This window comes from Sceloporus occidentalis, unplaced genomic scaffold (assembly GCF_023333645.1).
Source record: "Sceloporus occidentalis isolate IW3139 unplaced genomic scaffold, rSceOcc1.0.p SCAF_72, whole genome shotgun sequence".
NCBI classification, from domain to species: Eukaryota; Metazoa; Chordata; class Lepidosauria; order Squamata; family Phrynosomatidae; genus Sceloporus; species Sceloporus occidentalis.
Window position 1 is genome coordinate 5,185,984 of NW_028317052.1, and position 22,170 is coordinate 5,208,153.

General features: G+C 41.1%; 1 protein-coding gene across 1 annotated transcript; it reads left to right on the forward strand.

The window, feature by feature from the left end:
• Positions 1 to 1,078: 1,078 nt before the first annotated feature.
• LOC149286232 (pre-mRNA-processing-splicing factor 8-like) lies at positions 1,079 to 15,741 on the forward strand. Its single transcript, XM_089494449.1, has 42 exons — positions 1,079 to 1,175; positions 1,459 to 1,627; positions 1,964 to 2,128; positions 2,293 to 2,511; positions 2,638 to 2,850; positions 2,976 to 3,101; positions 3,282 to 3,387; positions 3,533 to 3,723; positions 3,805 to 3,924; positions 3,998 to 4,187; positions 4,303 to 4,422; positions 4,506 to 4,640; positions 4,722 to 4,851; positions 4,966 to 5,162; positions 5,440 to 5,646; positions 5,757 to 5,920; positions 6,127 to 6,253; positions 6,376 to 6,568; positions 6,992 to 7,179; positions 7,433 to 7,671; positions 7,786 to 7,932; positions 8,143 to 8,353; positions 8,438 to 8,554; positions 8,668 to 8,915; positions 9,106 to 9,285; positions 9,366 to 9,501; positions 9,598 to 9,767; positions 9,893 to 10,022; positions 10,113 to 10,259; positions 10,515 to 10,675; positions 10,869 to 11,060; positions 11,186 to 11,423; positions 11,509 to 11,637; positions 11,925 to 12,038; positions 12,287 to 12,460; positions 12,544 to 12,737; positions 12,982 to 13,221; positions 13,369 to 13,510; positions 13,796 to 13,936; positions 14,060 to 14,199; positions 15,141 to 15,343; positions 15,587 to 15,741. The coding sequence occupies exons 1-42, from the start codon at positions 1,079 to 1,081 to the stop codon at positions 15,739 to 15,741; spliced, it is 7,005 nt and encodes a 2,334-aa protein (XP_089350575.1).
• Positions 15,742 to 22,170: the final 6,429 nt, after the last annotated feature.

The window sequence follows — 22,170 nt, forward strand, 5'->3', positions numbered from 1 at the left end:
GTGAAGTTGAGGCCTAAGAGGTAGCATCTAACGAGGCCGTAAAGTGTTGTGCGACTTGGCTCAGAAATGGCGGGGGAAGCAAAGCTCTGCTCTTAAGCCACACTTTCGTGCAGCGTTGTTTTGTACGTAGGGCTTGCTTGGCCTATCGCACAACTCTAACGAGATTGTTTTCGGAAGCCACTAAGGCGAATACCCGTAGGAACCAGGAGCCACGAGCGGCGTTGGGTACCCGCACTCTAACTTCATGGCTTTGAATTTATCCCTAATTTAAGATTGCTCTATCAATACCTTCTCCTGGGGCTAGGAAATGGTTTTCGTTACACATTTGGTGTTTGGTTGCTGGGAAATGTTTGGGGTCGTCTGCGTTAGTAGCCCATGGCTTTATATGAACGTGTGCTTCCTGTGTATAGCTTGTGCTGGAAAGTTTTCCCAGGATATGTGTGGCTGTTGGGAGATTTCCCTGATGTTCTTAAGTCTTTTTATTTGCTGTTCTATATGTTATAAATAGAGCTGATTTGCAGTCGGGGTTGTAATATGAGTTTGCTGTTAACTTTTTATAATTTTTGGTTTCACTTACTGTCTTGTTTTTGAAACGGTCCATATGCTGCATGTGTATTTTGGTCACAACAAAAGATTTGAAATCAATTTCTTGTCCAGCGAATGGGCATTGTTTTAGTTTCGTTTGTATAACATAGTCCTTATTAATATACAGACCTCTACTAATGAAGGTACAGTTTAGCTTTGTGTTGTTGTCATTAATATAAGGTTTTCTGTTATACAATCTGAGAATTGCTTAAACCAACCGCCTTTTCCCCTTTACTCTTAGTAAGGATAGACTTGAAGTGTATTTGCTGTGCCTGTTCATGGAATTTGTTTTGACTATAACATATAGCAACTTTCAGTTAACTGCAAAAAGGTAGTGCTGTGTTGGCTCTGACTGTTTGGACTATAGCTCCCATAGACTTACCCGGTAGAATCGTAGTTATTCATCTTCAACAGTTACAGAAGGATAACTGTTGGTTTTGTTAAAATACAAAATTTTGACCTGTTTTTCTCTTTGCTTCCAGTTTGAAACACCATGGCTGGGGTGTTTCCATACAGACCGGGGGCTCCCCCAATTCCCGGTCCACCTGTTGCTCCTGATTACATGTCCGAGGAAAAGTTACAGGAGAAAGGTATGTTCAGGCCGATTTAAGTTTGCTTCAACTGTATGTCAACATGTTGGGTTAATCATTTGATATCTAGATTTTGTATTCCTCCTTATAAAAGCTTTTATATCATAGGCGGTATCAGTTTTATTTGCCAGCCAAGACTGAATTGTTTTTCTGTAGATTAGAAAGAAGTAGGTATTGTGCTTTCAATTCTTTGGATGTCAAAATGCGTTACGATAAATGCTAAAAGCAGTAACTTAAAATTTCCAACCATGTTATTTTACCAAATATATATTTTATTTTCCAGCTCGCAAATGGCAGCAGTTACAGGCAAAGCGTTATGCAGAGAAAAGGAAGTTTGGCTTTGTAGATGCTCAGAAGGAAGACATGCCACCAGAGCATGTCCGAAAAATCATCCGTGACCATGGAGATATGACAAACAGAAAGTTCCGACATGATAAGAGAGTGTACCTTGGGTAGGTGTGCTCGTTACTGTGATGAAGAACAGTATATATGTTACACTTTTCTTCCTTTTGTTGTAATGCAGCTTTTACCTTGTAAATTCACAATTATTTACTTATGTTAAGGTTACTTTGCATATATGAGCACAGTTCTTGGTAGCAAAAACTAAACCATTCCATAAAATGTTATAAAACCTCTCTACTATTAATGTAAAAAAATGCTAAGTCTAAGACTGCAAAATAAAGTGTGCCCAAAGGATTTTTGAGTAGTTGGCAGTAGAGTGTAGAGTAAAATGATAAATATCTAAGATGTCGCAAAACAATAATTTGACTCATTTGTTTATTTTGCAGAGCTTTGAAGTATATGCCTCACGCTGTGTTGAAATTACTGGAAAACATGCCCATGCCTTGGGAACAGATCCGGGATGTGCCTGTGCTGTATCACATAACTGGCGCCATCTCATTTGTCAGTGAGATTCCTTGGGTCATTGAACCTGTATACATAGCTCAATGGGGGTAAGTAAATTTACTTTGCTTTTTGTATTGTTGATGCCCATGTAACTTTACTTCTTATGGTAGTGTGATTAAGAAATCACTATGTAAGGTTGCAGGAGTCAAAACTAAAACTTCAACTGGGAATACCTCTTCCCCCTATTTTTTTTTCTCCTCACCTCGAACAGCTCTATGTGGATTATGATGAGACGAGAAAAGAGGGACAGACGACACTTTAAAAGGATGAGGTTTCCACCTTTTGATGATGAAGAACCTCCACTGGATTATGCTGACAATATCCTTGATGTAGAGCCCTTGGAGGCTATCCAACTAGAGCTAGACACAGATGAAGATGCACCAGTCATCGACTGGTTCTATGATCACCAGCCTCTAAGAGACAGCAGAAAGTAAGATGTAGTAATGTTCGCTTTGTTCTGCACATGTCTGTTTCGAGTACATTGGAGAATTACATTTATATTGCACTTAGCCAACATTGCTTTACCCAATTTCTTCAATTTTTGCTTGTTTTGCAGGTATGTGAATGGTACTACATACCAGCGTTGGCAGTTCACCCTACCAATGATGTCTACACTTTATCGATTGGCCAACCAACTGCTCACAGATCTGGTGGATGATAACTATTTCTACTTGTTTGATCTCAAAGCCTTCTTCACCTCTAAGGCTTTAAACATGGCCATTCCAGGTGGACCAAAATTTGAACCTTTGGTTCGGGACATTAATTTGCAGTAAGTGAAACATGTTTTGCTTGAACCGCAACACATGTTCTAGATCTCAAACTTGCTACCCAACCTTGTTTAAAAGCAGTGCTTCATTATTTGCGTTAATTGTTGACCCTGTTTTTTTATTTCAGAGATGAAGACTGGAACGAGTTTAATGACATCAATAAAATCATTATCAGACAGCCAATCCGCACAGAGTACAAGATTGCTTTCCCCTATCTGTACAACAACCTTCCCCACCATGTACACCTAACCTGGTAAGTGCACAATATTATGCAAGATTGTGATTTTTTTTTTTTATTATTTTTTTTTTTTTTTTTTTTTTTGCGCCTTTTAAGTTGCATATTGTCCTTCATTAGGCACAGTTTGCAAGGTTTGTTGCAGTCAATTACATAGCACCATGATTTAATAGCTATGTGTAAAAACTATTTTAACAGGTATCATACTCCAAATGTTGTTTTCATCAAAACGGAGGATCCTGATCTCCCGGCTTTCTACTTTGATCCGCTTATCAATCCCATATCTCACAGACACTCTGTAAAGGTGAGGTTGCGAGTTGTTTTTTTTTGTGCTGTCCCACACATTTCTATATCTACTTTAGTGTACACCATTTATAAACTTAATTGATAATTTAGCGATTTAATATTGTCAGCATGACAAAATGCATTAATTTTTAATGTTCATTTAGAGTCAAGAACCACTGCCAGAGGATGACGAGGAGTTTGAATTGCCTGAATATGTTGAACCATTCCTCAAGGATACCCCTCTGTATACTGATAACACAGCAAATGGAATTGCTTTACTCTGGGCACCTCGTCCTTTCAACTTACGATCTGGCAGGACACGAAGAGCTGTGGACATACCCCTGGTGAAGAATTGGTGAGGATCTTTGTGTTTATTGTGTAATAATTCATTTGCAAATCCTTCAGACGGAAGCATCATTTTTATTTATGTTTTTAGGTATCGTGAGCATTGTCCTGCAGGACAACCAGTGAAAGTTCGGGTCTCTTACCAAAAGCTGCTGAAATACTATGTTCTCAACGCCCTTAAACACAGGCCACCAAAGGCTCAGAAGAAGAGGTATGTTGACAGGCTTGTGTGACTTATCTTATCTAGTGCCTGACTGCATCTAATGAGTGTCCTTTCTTCTTAGGTATCTTTTCCGTTCATTCAAAGCCACAAAGTTCTTCCAGTCAACAAAGCTGGACTGGGTAGAAGTCGGGCTGCAAGTTTGTCGTCAGGGCTACAACATGCTGAACTTGTTGATTCACAGAAAAAACCTAAACTATCTCCATTTGGATTACAATTTCAATCTGAAGCCAGTGAAAACGCTGACCACAAAGGTATTCATAGACGCTTCTGCCATAAATATGCGTTCTGTGTTGGTTTAGTGGTGGTTCTTTCAGGGAAGTCAGCTGCACCACCTTACCATTAAGATTGTTCTGTGTGTATTCTCAGGAACGTAAAAAGTCTCGATTTGGAAATGCTTTTCATTTATGTCGAGAGGTTCTTCGTTTAACCAAACTGGTTGTGGACAGCCATGTACAGTACAGACTGGGAAATGTGGATGCTTTTCAGGTAATTTTTAAAAAATATATATATATTTTTTAAATGTTTTATACGTGAATATATAGAAATTAAACTTGCTAATTGCCTTTTAGTTGGCAGATGGATTGCAATACATCTTTGCCCATGTTGGACAGCTGACCGGGATGTATAGATACAAGTACAAACTTATGAGACAAATCCGTATGTGCAAAGACTTAAAACATCTTATCTATTACAGATTCAACACGGTGAGTACATGATTAATTTATTGTGCTGCTCTGTTCAATTTTATGTAACAAAAGCTATAAAATTTGCATGTTTTCTTTTAGGGTCCTGTGGGTAAAGGACCAGGCTGTGGCTTTTGGGCAGCTGGTTGGAGAGTTTGGCTCTTCTTTATGCGTGGAATCACCCCATTGCTAGAAAGATGGCTTGGAAACCTACTTGCCAGGCAGTTTGAAGGTTGGTGTTTGAGTATTCTTGTAATGCATATTGTTTAAAATTACAATTTATTTTTTTTATTTTGAGTTGTGTGTTTGTACCTATCCTAAATTTGTTTCCTTCTGTCTTAACTAGGACGCCATTCCAAGGGAGTAGCAAAAACTGTGACAAAGCAGAGGGTGGAATCTCACTTTGACCTGGAGCTCAGGGCTGCTGTAATGCATGACATCTTGGACATGATGCCAGAAGGTATCAAGCAGAACAAAGCTCGTACCATTTTGCAGCACTTAAGTGAGGCCTGGAGATGCTGGAAGGCGAATATTCCCTGGAAGGTGAGTTCTATTTATCTTTAGAGTTCTTATTAGCACAGAAAAGTGTTCATAGACCCTTTGGTTCAACACTAGAAATGAGATTGTGATGGCTGGAACACATGAAAATGGGTCTGGGGTTATGACTGGACTATGATCAGTCTAAAATAGACTTGAAGTTCAGCTTGGATTGAGGCCTAACCTACAGTATACAATATACATGTATTGTTTAATGAAATAAGCCGTGATGCTGGGGAAAACTGCGTTTGTGTGTTCCTTTTTCAAGCATATCTTCTTTTAGGTACCTGGCCTACCAACCCCCATTGAGAACATGATTCTTCGCTACGTAAAGGCAAAGGCTGATTGGTGGACAAATACAGCTCACTACAACAGAGAGCGTATTCGTCGAGGAGCCACTGTGGACAAAACAGTGTGTAAGAAGAACCTGGGGCGTCTGACCCGTCTCTACCTGAAAGCAGAGCAGGAGAGGCAGCACAACTACCTGAAGGTGATTATTTTTTTATTTTTTAAATCTTTGCCAATCTGTGCCCTGTGCAATCTTTGAATGTTATCGTAATGATAACCTGCTTGACTTTTTTTTTCCCCTCTCACTTAAAGGATGGGCCATATATCACCGCAGAAGAGGCAGTAGCTGTGTATACAACCACTGTGCACTGGCTGGAGAGCAGAAGATTCTCCCCTATCCCATTCCCTCCTCTCTCCTACAAACATGACACGAAGCTGCTCATTTTGGCATTAGAGAGACTAAAAGAAGCATACAGGTGATTGTCTTGTAACATCTAAATATGTAATATAGAATTGTTTTGTAAAGGAATATAGACTTAAGCACTTAGGTATGTAAACCAGTTCAGTGTATATAATGCTCGTTTAGTTAGGGAATTAAGCACCTTTATTAGAAGGCATTGAAGCCACCCTGATTCACATAACTATTATGATTTACAATTTCATATAAATGTATATATTTCAGTGTGAAGTCCCGTTTAAATCAGTCTCAGAGAGAGGAGTTGGGTTTGATCGAACAGGCTTATGACAACCCCCATGAAGCCCTGTCCAGGATTAAGCGTCACTTGCTCACTCAAAGAGCTTTCAAAGAGGTAATTTCAGTATTGAAGAATATTTAGTATGCATTTTATTTCTGCACCACTACTGATTAGTGGTACTCTGTAAAGAGCGTTTCTGTATTATGTTTTTTTTTTGTTTTGTTCCCCCCCCTCAGGTGGGAATAGAGTTCATGGACCTTTACAGTCATTTAGTCCCTGTATATGATGTGGAACCCCTAGAGAAGATCACTGATGCTTACCTGGATCAGTACTTGTGGTACGAAGCAGACAAGAGGCGGCTTTTCCCTCCATGGATCAAGCCTGCTGATACAGAGCCACCTCCTCTGCTGGTATACAAGTGGTGCCAAGGTTGGTTCAGTTTCTCCCTAATTTGCAGATATTAACTTGTGTCCCACAGCTGTTGCTTATACAATTCATTTTCTTTGTCAAAAAAAACAATTCTTGTATGTTGCAGTTTGTCATAGCTAATTTGCGAAAGTGTTATGTTGCGCAGCCCCATTAAAAATGCCTGTTTAACGTCAAGTATTTTTACTTGAAGCGTTACTTTGTTTTGCGATATACTACAGTTCAAAAGTTTAGGGTCGCTTAGCTGTTCGCATTGATCATTAGGAAACCATTGAGCACTTGGCTAATTCAATTTTAAAAGGCTAGCTCTCCATGCCATTGGGACAAAGGGGGGTGGTGAAGCATACTGTTCTTTGTGACAGTAGTAATAAACATTTTCTTGATAGTACTGCAGAAAATACTCTAGTGCACTCTCACATTTCTTAGGTATCAATAACCTGCAAGATGTTTGGGATACCACTGAGGGCGAGTGCAACGTAATGCTGGAGTCACGCTTTGAGAAGATGTATGAGAAGATTGACTTGACTCTACTTAATCGTCTCCTGCGTCTCATTGTTGACCACAACATTGCTGACTACATGACAGCCAAAAATAACGTGGTGATAAATTACAAGGTAACTTTGCATCACCGCTTTTCTCTCAAGCTATATATGTTGGAATAGCAGCCTACTTCTTGGCTGCTACTACCCTTGGTTTAAAAGCATGTCAGTAGATATGCAATGGTTTTCATTGTTTGTTCTGTTTAGTGTTTCACTACTATAGTCAACTGGCGTAAACATAGTAAAGTGTTTATCACAATATTTCTTGTTAATATGACACATCCTGAACAATCTGGGTATATGTGCGTAACTTCTTTCTTTTTTCCAGGACATGAATCACACAAACTCGTATGGAATTATTCGTGGTCTGCAGTTCGCTTCTTTCATTGTTCAGTATTATGGGCTGGTAATGGACTTGTTGGTACTTGGGTTGCACAGAGCCAGTGAGATGGCTGGACCACCACAGATGCCCAATGATTTTCTCAGCTTCCAGGATGTGGCCACAGAATCTGCTCATCCCATTCGACTTTTCTGCCGATACATTGATCGGATCCACATCTTTTTCAGGTAGGGGTTAATAAGAGAAATGGTGATAATGTTTCATTAGTGCCAACTGTTGCCTTGATATGCTATGCACCAAATCTAAATTTATATCCTCATGTGGTTTTTTTTCTCCCCTAGGTTTTCAGCTGACGAAGCTAGAGATCTTATTCAGAGATATCTTACTGAACATCCGGACCCCAATAATGAGAACATTGTCGGCTACAACAATAAGAAGTGCTGGCCAAGAGATGCTAGGATGAGACTTATGAAGCACGATGTCAATCTGTAAGCATTTTATGTGCAGCTTCAGTTCTTGTTTGGGTTATTCCATTATCTTAACTACTGGTTATTCATGGCATATTTGTTCTATCTTCATTGCCTTAGGCCATCTATATTGAAAAAGGTTAAAGATATTCTGGCACTTACATGTCTATAGGTGCTAGCCATTTCTGTATTTTTGTTTTTGATCTAATTTTAAACTCTTGTTTTGCTTAGGGGGCGTGCTGTTTTCTGGGATATCAAAAACCGTTTGCCTCGATCAGTCACAACCGTACAGTGGGAGAACAGCTTTGTCTCTGTATACAGCAAAGACAACCCCAACCTGCTTTTCAATATGTGTGGCTTTGAATGCCGCATCCTTCCAAAATGTCGCACCAGTTACGAAGAATTCACACACAAAGATGGGGTCTGGAATCTGCAGAATGAGGTGAAGCACCATGCAGTGTGTACTCCGGTCTTCCTTTCATCCACATTCATTTGAGCACTTCAGAAATGTTGTTTCCCATTGCAGGTGACAAAGGAACGCACAGCTCAGTGTTTCCTGAGAGTGGATGACGAGTCTATGCAAAGATTCCACAACAGGGTTCGTCAGATCCTTATGGCCTCTGGTTCTACTACCTTTACAAAGGTGAGGTTTTGGGGGGGGGGGGTTTGTCATCCCCCTCAATCCCCCTACCCCCCTCGCATTTGTTTTTTCATCTGCAAAAAATGAACTTTCTAATAAATTATCCTTGCCTTCAGATTGTAAACAAGTGGAACACAGCCCTCATAGGCTTGATGACTTATTTCCGTGAGGCTGTCGTTAACACCCAGGAGTTGCTTGATTTGCTTGTTAAATGTGAAAATAAAATCCAAACCAGAATAAAGATTGGACTGAACTCCAAAATGCCCAGCAGATTCCCACCTGTTGTCTTCTACACACCTAAAGAACTTGGGGGGCTTGGAATGCTGTCCATGGGACACGTGCTCATTCCACAGTCTGACCTCAGGTAATGTGCTTGCTTATTTGAAGGAACTCACCACTGCAAATGTCTTTCTTGGCTTCATACAATTTTTAATCAGATTACCATTTTTCTTCCTCTGTGAGAACATAACCCAAGGATACTAAAACCAGATTTCAAATTCAGGATTTACAGTGCTTGTTTTGTAGATATCTATATTTTGTTCCTATCTTGATAGGTGGTCTAAGCAGACAGATGTTGGCATTACCCATTTCCGCTCTGGCATGAGTCATGAAGAGGATCAGCTGATTCCTAACCTGTACCGTTACATCCAGCCATGGGAGAGTGAATTCATCGACTCTCAGAGAGTCTGGGCTGAATATGCCCTAAAGAGGCAGGAAGCCATTGCTCAAAACAGGTAACGATAAGCTGCGGGGTTTTTTGTGTGTGGCCCGTTTGTAAGGTAGCTTTTTGTGATTCGGTTGTGTTACTTTCTAGGCGTTTGACCCTGGAAGATTTGGAGGATTCATGGGATAGAGGCATCCCACGTATAAACACTCTGTTCCAGAAGGACAGACATACCTTGGCTTATGACAAGGGCTGGAGAGTTCGTACAGACTTCAAGCAGTACCAGGTAATGTATGCTTAGCAATGGACTGTGTTAATGGACCAGTGTTAATGTACTGCATAAATGTAAACACTCCATATGAATTGTCTTTTTGGTCTGCAGGTTCTGAAACAAAATCCCTTCTGGTGGACCCATCAACGCCATGACGGAAAGTTATGGAACCTGAACAACTACCGCACAGACATGATCCAGGCTCTCGGTGGTGTGGAGGGTATCTTGGAGCATACACTTTTCAAAGGCACATACTTCCCCACATGGGAGGGTCTGTTTTGGTACGTGAACCTGTTTGTTGGATAGGATTCTAACAGCATGTTTCTGCTCCCTTTTTGGATGACTCCTTGCTTTGTTCTGTAAGTCTACCAAAGACTTATCGTTCCCTCTCACTTTTTTTTATCAGGGAGAAAGCCAGTGGCTTTGAAGAATCTATGAAGTGGAAGAAGTTGACCAATGCTCAGAGATCTGGTCTGAATCAGATTCCAAACAGAAGATTTACTCTATGGTGGTCTCCCACAATTAACAGAGCAAATGTATGTTTGACGTTTTATTTATGATCACAGTATAGGAGTGCCTTTATCTTCAAGCCGGTTATACACTCAATATGTTCTCTTCTATCTTAGGTCTATGTCGGATTCCAGGTGCAATTGGATTTGACCGGCATTTTCATGCATGGCAAGATTCCCACTTTGAAGATCTCCTTGATTCAAATTTTCAGGGCCCACTTGTGGCAGAAGATCCATGAGAGCATTGTCATGGATTTGTGTCAAGTGAGTAGTGGTGCATTTAAACACGGTTACCAATGTTTTCGGGATAACCGTTATAAATATATACAGAAATACTGATGTGGAGTGTGTTTTTGCTATGTTGTACCAGACAATGAAATATATTCAGCAAAGTGGAAACATTATTTTAAGAAAATGCAGTTTGTCATTTAGTTTGGGTTTTTTGTTACACCTTTTCTGCTGCCTGGTTACCTTTAATAGACACTTATTCACTGCATTTTATTTCCTTCATACATCCAGGTATTTGACCAGGAGCTGGATGCTCTTGAGATTGAAACTGTGCAGAAGGAGACCATTCATCCAAGGAAGTCCTATAAGATGAATTCATCTTGCGCAGATATCCTTCTGTTTGCTTCGTACAAGTGGAATGTGTCCCGGCCCTCCCTACTTGCTGATTCCAAGTATGTCTTATCTATTTGGAAATCTGTTTTGGCTATTAATACACAGATAATGGCTTCTGACTTTCTGTTGGATTCTTTCTCTGTATTTGATACGCTTGAATACGTGCTTTGGGTCGTTATTGAATATAACCCCTCTTTCCTAGTGGTGTGTGTATATACAAGATACTTCAATTAACACAATTTTCTTTTTTAGGGACGTGATGGACAGCACCACCACCCAGAAATACTGGATTGATATCCAGCTGAGATGGGGAGATTATGACTCTCATGATATTGAGCGATATGCCAGAGCCAAGTTCCTGGATTACACTACAGATAACATGAGTATCTACCCATCCCCCACTGGTGTGCTGATTGCCATTGACCTTGCTTATAACCTTCACAGGTGAGATTCTCTACCCTGCATGAAATCTGCATATAAAGTATTTTATTTGCTAGCAACATACCATCTTCTTGTAAGTCACTTTTTTTTTTTTTTTTTTTTTAAATGTGTTTACATTTTACTTTTAGTGCCTATGGAAACTGGTTCCCTGGTGGCAAGCCTTTAATACAGCAGGCGATGGCAAAGATAATGAAGGCAAATCCTGCTCTTTACGTTCTGCGTGAGCGTATCCGCAAGGGATTACAGCTATACTCATCTGAGCCCACTGAGCCTTACCTGTCATCCCAAAACTATGGAGAACTTTTCTCCAATCAGATCATCTGGTTTGTGGATGACACCAATGTGTACAGAGTCACCATTCACAAGGTATATCTTATGTGAGACATGACATGAGTGCGTGTTCAGTTGGGTACCTTCTGTCTGCTTAAACCTCTTGTTTTATTCTTTATAGACTTTCGAAGGTAACTTGACAACCAAGCCCATCAATGGGGCTATTTTCATATTCAACCCGAGGACTGGGCAGCTTTTCCTGAAAATCATTCACACGTCTGTGTGGGCAGGGCAAAAGCGTCTTGGACAGGTATGTTTTAAGCAGGAGCTCCTAATTGCCCCAGTAAAATTTATTACAATTGCCCTTATGTTATAGTGGAAATGATGGGAACACGTTTCGAAGTGTTTATTGGTAAGATGTAAAAATTGCGTGCATTCTAATAGTATTGCATGTAGAATGTAGAAACCTAGTGTAGTTTGTGAAGTGACAGTTGCGCAGAAAAAATGCAGCATTTGGCATGTTGATCACTGTTCAAATGTTTCCCAAATTTTTTTTTTTACCGGGCTTATCATACATGCAATCTATTCTCATCATAGCTGGCAAAATGGAAAACTGCAGAAGAAGTTGCTGCTTTGATTCGATCCCTGCCTGTTGAGGAGCAGCCGAAGCAAATCATTGTTACAAGGAAGGGAATGTTGGATCCCCTTGAGGTATGAGGGCTGTTACTTTGCACACATTTATCACAAATGGTCCTAAAGGGTTACCTAGGAAGTTATTTTGTTGTGTCCTGGGCAGCATAAATCATCACAGCTGGCCTTACTTGTGCTTGCTTGTTAGTTGTAGGTCTAGAAAATCTTCAGTTTCTGCATAGACCTTTGGATGACATCCAAACTTTTTAATTAAGATAAAATGAATGCCTTTTTATGCTGTATTTATTAATGGTCTTTTTTTAATTCAGGTTCACTTGCTTGACTTCCCTAATATTGTGATCAAAGGATCTGAGCTGCAGCTACCTTTCCAAGCGTGTCTGAAGGTGGAGAAGTTTGGAGATCTCATTCTAAAGGCCACAGAGCCTCAGATGGTTCTCTTCAATCTTTATGATGACTGGCTGAAGACTATTTCTTCATATACAGTATGTATATATAATTACAAGGTTTTTCAGATTTTAAACTCATCTATTGATTAACCCTAAGCATGAGTTGTCTCTTGTTTTAGGCATTCTCTCGTTTGATTTTGATTCTACGAGCCTTACATGTCAACAATGATCGTGCGAAGGTTATCCTGAAACCGGACAAAACTACAATCACAGAACCGCACCATATCTGGCCCACTCTGACTGATGAAGAATGGATTAAGGTTGAGGTTCAGTTGAAGGATCTGATTTTGGCTGACTACGGAAAGAAAAACAAGTAAGAGCGGGATTTTAAGTCCTTAATAAAATGCTGTTGCTTTTTTCATGCAAAAATATATAGATTGTGCCCCCCCCCATAATTCTAAAAACTGCATGGATCATGCTGTTTGCTGGTACTCCACAATGTAACTTCAATAATGTCATTTCCAAAAAGTGTAGTAAGTATGACTGCATTTAAAGGCATCAAATGCAAGCAGTTTTGGTCACTTATTTTTTTTTATTTTTTTTTTCCTTCCATCCAGCGTGAATGTGGCTTCTCTAACTCAATCTGAGATCAGAGACATTATATTGGGTATGGAAATCTCTGCCCCATCCCAGCAAAGACAGCAGATAGCAGAGATTGAAAAACAGACGAAAGAGCAGTCTCAGCTCACCGCTACTCAGACCCGAACAGTCAACAAACATGGAGATGAGATAATCACTTCCACCACAAGCAACTACGAGACCCAGACTTTCAGCTCCAAGACTGAATGGCGTGTCAGGTATGTACACTGGTAGACTACTGTGGTGGACTATTGCATATAGTCTTTAAATATTGTTGAAAGCTTTTTCTTGCATGCATGCTAACTTTGAAGGGTTTTGCTACCAAAGACTTGCCCCCAGGCTAATTCAAAGTGTTTTCTGAACAGGGCGATATCTGCTGCCAACCTTCACCTGAGAACCAATCACATATACGTGTCTTCTGATGATATCAAGGAGACTGGTTACACTTACATATTGCCCAAGAATGTACTTAAGAAATTCATCTGCATCTCTGACCTGCGTGCTCAGGTAGGTACTCATGGTTTTACCTGAGTATGTTCATAACTTGGGAGGTTTTTGTCATAAACGTATGTGTATGTAAATGAACATGTTGGGCTGGATGTATAAGCTTGGACATAAGGATGTTGGCCCAGTTAAGTGGTGTAATTTGGCCGATGTGTACATTTATCATGCATAGCATTGTAAAAAGTTGCTGTCTGTGTTGTACAAAGTTTTAGTATGTTTTATAGTTTATAGTACTCCACCTGACAAAAGGAACATCATAGTTTGATATGTTATGTGATTTATTCATAGATTGCTGGCTATCTATATGGTGTGAGCCCCCCTGACAACCCCCAAGTAAAGGAAATCCGGTGCATTGTCATGGTGCCGCAGTGGGGAACACATCAGACTGTCCACCTGCCCACCCAGCTGCCACAGCACGAGTATCTTAAGGTGAGGTTTTTGGGTTTTTTTTCTTCACCATTTCACTTTTGTCATTCTCATGTTATCTTTATGTACATGTGCCCAATATTAGATTTGGAAACTTGAATTAATTTTTTTTTTCTTTTTCTCCAGGAAATGGAACCTTTGGGATGGGTTCATACTCAGCCGAATGAATCGCCCCAGCTGTCTCCTCAGGACGTCACCAGTCATGCTAAAATCATGGCTGACAATCCTTCTTGGGATGGAGAGAAGACCATAATCATCACTTGCAGGTAAAGTGAAGACGTGTGAAACACTTCTGCCAGATTCTTGGGGCACTTATGTCCACTACACTCTTACTACATGTATTATAGACATCTGCTTTGGTCATCAGATTCGTATTGCCATGATTTAATACAAGAAGCTATTGTTTGGGATATGTGACAATCTGTCAACTTGTGGGATTTAGTTCTCGGGAATTCATCTCTTGTACATTCAGATGCTTGAGACCTAAAAACCGAATTTGACCGCAGATAATTACCGCTCAGCCCATGTAATATGTACTTTTTTTCATTCCTTGCTGTGAAAACTGGAAGCCTTATTTGTTCTTTTGTTCAGGATGTCTAATGCCTACCCCTTGTTTAAATTCTCACTGTATTCACCTCTGTCACGTCTTATAAGGCAGTAGCCATATCATACTGTGCCATTGACTTATTTTTGTGGATCTTTTTGTTCCCATTTCTTATACGGAAATGCATTTTCATATATGTGTACCAGGAGAAGAAATCAAACTAAGGGATCAGAGGCTTACGTGTAATGTAAGAGTTTCTTTAAAGAAAGGGTAGTTGATAAACAGACTCCCATCAGAAGTGGTAAAGGCTAATGCAAACATGCAAGGGGCAGACATACAGCTTTTCTGAATCTAAAGCAAGATCCAGGGTTGATTAAAAGTTGGGTTGGCAGAATAAATACAGCTACTTTAATCTTGAATGTGCACAGTACTCCTCTTAAAATCTGATTTTGTTAGTGATTGGGATGTGGAGTACGTCCCTTTTTATATCGCTTGCATCTTCCTGCTTTAAGAAGCGATGTGTGCTGACCAATAGCTATAACTGCACAAGGACTGATTAATGTGTGAGTCTGAGAAAACTGAGCGTGCTGAATCGACGGAATGGTTCTTATCTACCATCAAACTTCAATGATCATGTGACACAAATCTTTTTGTATTCTTCAGTTTTACACCAGGCTCCTGCACACTGACTGCCTATAAGCTGACACCCAGTGGTTATGAGTGGGGAAGGCAGAATACAGACAAAGGGAACAACCCGAAAGGCTACCTGCCGTCTCACTATGAGAGAGTTCAGATGCTGCTCTCTGATCGGTTCCTTGGCTTCTTCATGGTGCCGGCTCAGTCTTCCTGGAACTACAACTTCATGGGTATGTGCTATAGCTGCATTGTAAAACGAAATAGACAACACTGATTAGTTTAAGACCGGAAAGAGCTTTGGCCTCTGTGTGACTTTACCCCAACCCGCCTCCCCCATTTGCTAATTTACTGACTAGATTAAACGTTTATTACAGTTAATACTGTGAAATAGTGATTTGATTGCTGATTAGTAACAGAACTTTTTTCCTTTGCCCTTATGTCACCTGATTTTTTATTTGTATTTTATTTTTTAGGTGTCAGACATGATCCCAATATGAAGTATGAGCTGCAGCTTTCCAACCCCAAGGAGTTTTATCATGAAGTTCACCGCCCGTCGCACTTCTTGAATTTTGCTCTTTTGCAGGAGGGTGAGGTGTATTCAGCGGACCGTGAAGATCTCTACCAATAAATCCTGTATTTAGCAGTTTTGAGGATTTCAGTGACTGTTGATATTCAACACAAGGCTTTCGAGAATTTGTTCAGAATTTCAGTACAACTTGTTTTGGGTTTTTTTCTGTGATAGCTCTCATCTTATCCATAAAAGGCATGAGTCTTTCACTCTTTGGCCACAGCTCTGTAGAAATTGTCTGAACAGTGTCAATATCTTAAGGTATTGTGGTATGTACTTCACAATATTCGTTAATAAAAAATTTTTATAAATGTGATTTTTGTTGCCGTTTAAATTTTCTCAAGTTAGAGGACTATAGGCACAGGCTTGCCTTTAGGACATTTTTCATATGGGGAGATTTTTATAAAGAGCAAACAGGCAAAACCTGTCAATACAGGTCTTAAGGGCTTTATTCACTAAAAACTGAGGTTGGCAGGAGAGGTGCAGTTTTATTTCCATGCATCATGTGTACAATGGAAAAACTCTGTATAAAGTATATTTAAATTGGTCCACATTTGATGTAAATGTCTTGACGTTCCCCTTACTGCTTGAACTGTGATTATATACAGAGCCAGCTCAGCCATGTCAGAAATATTTGCCAGGCACAGTCCATAACTAGTGAATTCACGTTGTTGAAACCACAACTCTGGTAAACCCTGCTGTTAACTACCAATTTAGTGAAAAAAAACAAAAACCCAGGGTCTAAGACCACCAAAAAAACTACCATCTGTACAGTATAAGGCTAATGGGACAACTGCCATTTCAACAGCACTGTGTCTCCACTTAAAGCATAATGTTTTTGATGCTTCGGGTTTATCAAAGGTACCAAAGAAACCTCTAGGGCAGTTCATGCAAACTTCCATGCAAATGATCCCTGTAGCGTTTACTTTGTGATCCCACTACGAGGCCTTGTAAGAAGTTGTAAAATGCCTTCTATGATCTTCATGTACAGTTTGAAGCAACATTCCAGCCATCACATACACTTTAATGCATATGACAGCTGAGTCGACCCTCTGTATGCATTTACCCTTTTCACTGCCCTCTCCATTTAACTTTAAGCAGACTCCACATGCTGTAGCTTTTTCTACATTTTGAGTTTGAGAAGTAGCTTTAAAAGTTAAAGGGAAACTCATCACATTTTGCTTAATTCATTTACTTATCCATGTACTGATTTATACTTATTATAGTATAATTGTTTGGGGATATTTAATTTCAAAGGTTAAGGAGCAGTCCAATGAGCAATGCGTATTTAAAATACATCAGGTAAGCTAATGCTGGAGCTGTCTGTGAATTTAGTGTGCATGCGCTTTGGTAAGAAGGCAATCCATTCGGCTGAATCCAACTCCTCAGCCTAGGAGCTTGGGGTGCTTGGAGAAAGAGAGGCAAATGGATTGGGAAGGAATACATATAACCTCTCAATACATTTGCAAGCGGAAACCATTAAATTTAAGGGGGTATTAAGTTGTCGTACTCCACTAAAGTGTACATGATGACTGAAATGTCCTTTAAACTTCATGAGCTCAGTAGTATAGCCACTGTTATCAGAGGTTATAAGTTAATTGGGGGGGTATCATACAGACAAACATGTATAACCCATAGGAGAAGATTTTACATAAGGTTGGTTTCCAACAGAAATAAGTTGCTTATTTTCTTGTGAACATAGTTGCATTTCAGTTTAGTTTGTCTATAGAACTGTAAAATATATTTGAGAAAAGGGACAGATCTGCTTTAGGAAATAAAATGAGGGGGGGGGGGGGATAATCTTACAAATCCAGTCAACCCTGTCAAAGGCCGACAGCTTCTTGCAGTTCTTTGCTGAAATCGGCAGCTCCTATAAATTTGCAGCGCTCAAACTGCTTGTCCAACTTTCCACACTACAAACCTAAGCCAGAGGCATGGAGTCGCACAACTTTTACTCTTAACACGGCCCAGGTATCACCATCTTGCTTGAGGTGTTTCCTCGTGTGCTGTCCTGACTATAATGGTCAATTTTCATCCTCTTAAGAACAGTGAGACCATATGTATAATTAAAAACTGTTTTACCATTTATTATGAATTCCTATTATAAAAATAGTAAATTCTTCCAGGACACTAAAACAGCAATTGCTACTCGTACTCGTTACGTTATACTTGTCGGTTACAGGCTGATGACTGAAAGTATCTTGCGGCTCTGTATTGCGCAACATTCTCCCCACAGCGCACACCTAGAGAGATCCTGTGATGCTACTAATATTCGTGTCCCTGTAACTGCCCTAAACTTCTGCCACATTCACATAAAACCTTTGAGCAGAGGTAAAGGGACAGCCTCACTAAAGAATGCATATTAAAGCAGTTTATGAGCACTTTAATATGCTTTTTTCAGAAAAGAAAAAACTTGATGCAGAAACTGCAATTGTGCTCCTCTGTGCTCCGGGGCTGTTTCCTACTGAATATTGTAATCACAGCTGGGCACGCAATTTTAGTCTATTTTTGTTTCTGGGAACCATTCTTACTTATCAGGTAATTGTTAATTCACACGTCCTCTTCCTGATATTTTATGTAACATCAGAAGCCTCAGCTGCTCTAAAAACTAAATAATAAAGCTTTCAGTCACTCAAATTATGGGATTATTATTGGGTGAGCAAACTGACCATTCTTGTCATTTTTACAACACAATGTATGCTTAATGGGAGCATTTATAGGTCTAAATTGGGAAATCCATGGCTTTGCTGATTGTAGCTTATCATTCACTATGGAGTTATAAGCATCAAACCATGTCTTTATGGACCTTGCTTTGTGTCATGCTGGAATAGAAAAGAGCCTTCCCCAAAATGTTCCCACAAAGTTGGAAGCATAGCATTGTCCAAAATGTCTTTGCATGTTGTAGTAGTAACATTACCCTTCATTGGAACTAAGGGGCCTGAACCTTGAAAACAGCCCCAGATCATTATCCCTCCTTTACAGAGGGCATTCTGGTGGGTAGTGTTCTCGCATCCACCAAACCCGACCATAAGACATCCAGATAGGCATGATTCATCACTCCTAAAAAAAAGCTACGTAGCTACCGTTACTCCAAGATGCTTCCACTTCACAATAACAGCACTTAGTGTACTAGGGCAGACATTTCCTACACTTGTCTATGGAGATTGCCGCCTATGTGCTTGATTGTATATTCCTGTTAGCAATGGGTGTGCCTGAAACACCTAAACTTAATGAGGAGGGGTGTCAACATACATTTGGTCATATAGTGTACTTGCTGCATGTTTGCTGTTTTTATTTGGCTTAGGTACTGTCAGAAGGGAGCATTGTTTGGCCCATAGAGTTTTTTACAACATTTTACTGTAAACAGTTCACAATGGAAAATACGGCTATAAAACCATCAAGCTCGGTAGATGATTCCAAGTGTAAAGTGATGTTGTGGAGGCTGGACAAAAGTAGAAAAAGTGTACAAAGTGTTAAAGGCAGTGTCCAGAACTCTAGGCAGATGCCGCCATCCAGTTGGGTAGAGGGATTGTGCCTGTCCAGGTCACTGGGAAAGATACATCCAAGGTCTTAGCTGAACCTGAAGACCCTCCACTCTTCCTGGTGGGATCTCTAGATAACTGATAGGTCTCCCTGGTGGTTGATTACCCATCCTGGGATTGTTATCTACCTGGATGTAGTACCCTTTGTCTCAAATCTGATGCTAAAATAAGCAGCATGGAGACCAGAAGAGGCACTCTGTGACTCACTGAACCCCTACGTTCAGAGCCTTTTACTTGCCATTTACCGTATTGGCCCGAATATAGGCCGCACTTTTTCCCCCCACTTTAAGTCTTTAAAGTGGGGGTGCGGCCTATATTCGGGGTCTAGCGCCCGACGCCCGGGACATACAGCGGGGTTAGGATACAGATCTCCCGCAGGGGGGCACGGGAGGTTGTCTAAGCGCATCGTGCGGACGGTCACCTGCCGCAGAGGTTGTTTACCCGCATCGCCGCAGCCAGTGACCGTCCGCACGATGCGTTTTACCTCTGCCCCCAAGACTTACCAGTGAGTGCCGGCACCGGAAGTTGTATACGCGTATTGCGTTGATGTCCCCCGCCGGCCCCGCAAGACACCCAGGAGTCTGCTCTGGTAAGTTGGGGGGGGGCAGAGTGGCAGCATATCTCGGGGGGGGGGAGGAGGAGGACAGTGGCAGCATATCTCGGGGGGGGGGGACAGTGGCAGCATATCTCGGGGGGGGAGGAGGACAGTGGCAGCATATCTCGGGGGGGGAGGAGGACAGTGGCAGCATATCTCGGGGGGGAGAGTGGCAGCATATCTCGGAGGGGGGGGACAGAGTGGCAGCATGTTTTTTTGGTGCTTTTTTAAAGAAAAAAACTTTTTCTTTAACCCCCTTCGTTCCCCTATAGACGTACCGGGACGTCCAAAAAACGCCCACAAAGAAACCCCTATGGACGTCCTGGTACGTCCAGCCCTTCGTGCAGCGTCAGGGACACATCCCTGCCGCTGCACGGGAGACCAAGCTGTTGTTTGACAGCCTGGACTCCCCTCTGGCAGCAGAAGCCGGCATCGCCGGCTTTCTGCTGCCCGATCTCCCGTAACAGCTTCCGGCATGAAAGCTGGTAAGCTGTTGCAGTTGAAAGAAGGGCATTCCCTTCCGGGTTGCGTCACTGCTAACCTTGACGTAACTTGACGTAACCCGGAAGGTCATCGGAGGACAGGATATCCCCTGCGATCACAGTGTGATCGGTGCAGGGGGATCGTGGGGAGGGGAGTGAGAAACCATCTCTCTCACTCCCCCTCCCGTCCTGAAAGAGAAAAGCAGAAAAAAAAAGTTAATTCATTTAAAAAATAATATTAAATAAATCATTAAAATAATAATATAAATAATACAAAAAAAATATTATAATGTGAGCTGTGATGTCATTGTGACATCACTGGCATGTTCAGGAGGTCCCTAGGAGGACCTCTAACCATTTCCGTGTAAAAATAATATATAAAAAATAAAAAAAATGTAAAAAAATTAAAATTACAAAAAATAAAAAAAATATATATAAAAAAAGATAATAAAAAAATTATTAAAAAACCTTACTTCCCATTGCCCTAGCATAACATCTAGCCAGTATAACCCTTCTGCCCCCGTTCACAACCCCCAAACCCGTTAAGCCATAGGCATAAAAATTATACAAAATTGTACACCTTATAGTATGCTCCCTGGTGCTGGGAAAGTCTTTAAAATCTATATAAATTAGGTATTTCTGAAATCAGGACACCTAAATTAATAAACTTGGAGGGGATTTTCCATCACTTTACCTAATTTTGTGAGGATTCAGAGGGAAAATGTAAAAAAAATTCGTTAATTTTTCTAATCTTCGCTAGTTTTTACTAAATTTCTCATTCTAAATTTTCAGCTAATCATCCAACTATGGTATCAAAGGAAAGCTCTATCTCTCCTTGAAAAAACAATATATAGTTTACATGGGTACACTAGTCACAGGAAAAGAGAATCATCGCTAAACCGACATACCCCAAAAATGGCAAAATTGCTCTGGGCTTTAAGGTACTTTGAGGGATTGAAGGGGTTAAAAAAGCACCAAACTTTTAGGGTGCGGCCTATATACGGGGGCGGCCTATATCCGAGCCAATACGGTATTTTCTCATGTATGCAATGATCCTACCAGCTGATCCCTTCAACCCAGGTTTCCTACACTTATTTCAGGACTGATGAACTGTGTGAAATATACAAATAGTTAAGTATCTGGTCCTGTCTATATGAAAACTTTTAGGCATTTCGCATTTCAGTTTAGGATTTAAAAAACACAAATCAACACAGCCTGCCAGAAAGGTGTCCATGTTAACACACAACAGGGCCGCCATGAGAAACCTTAGGGGTTTAATACAGACATAAAGGGTCCTCTCCACCCACCAGCCATAGGCTAGAGCAAAAAAAAAAGGCAGGTTGAAGGCTCTAACCTGCATTAATGTTCTTATGTGCAGCGCCATGAAAAGCGTCCCGCACAACCGCACCACAGTGAGTGCCACGGGGTGCCAAACCAGGGGGCTCGGGCTTTGTGAACCTGTCAGAGGACCAAGCTTCCCTTCTTTCACGGGTACCGCCTTAACCAGGGCCGGCCCTATAATGGGGCAGACTGGGGCAATTGCCCCAGGCGGCACTTTAGAAGGGGCGGCACTTTGCCGGCCAATGCGCTTTTTTTTTTTTTTTTTTTTGAAGCGGAGGAGAGAGAGAGGGGCACCGAGTGGTTTTCGCTTACCCTCTCGGCGCCCCTCTCTCTCTCTCTCCTCTGCGGCGAGTCTCCCTGTTCGGTCCCGGTGCCGGCTTGTAATGCAGAGCGCCGGAAGTGACGTCAATTTCCGGCGCTCAGCATTACAAGCCGGCACCGTGGCAGAGCAGGGAGACTCGCCGCAGGACTGTTTAAAGGTAAGTACCGGGGGGGGGATCGTAGATTATGGCGTCGGCGAAGTTTAAAA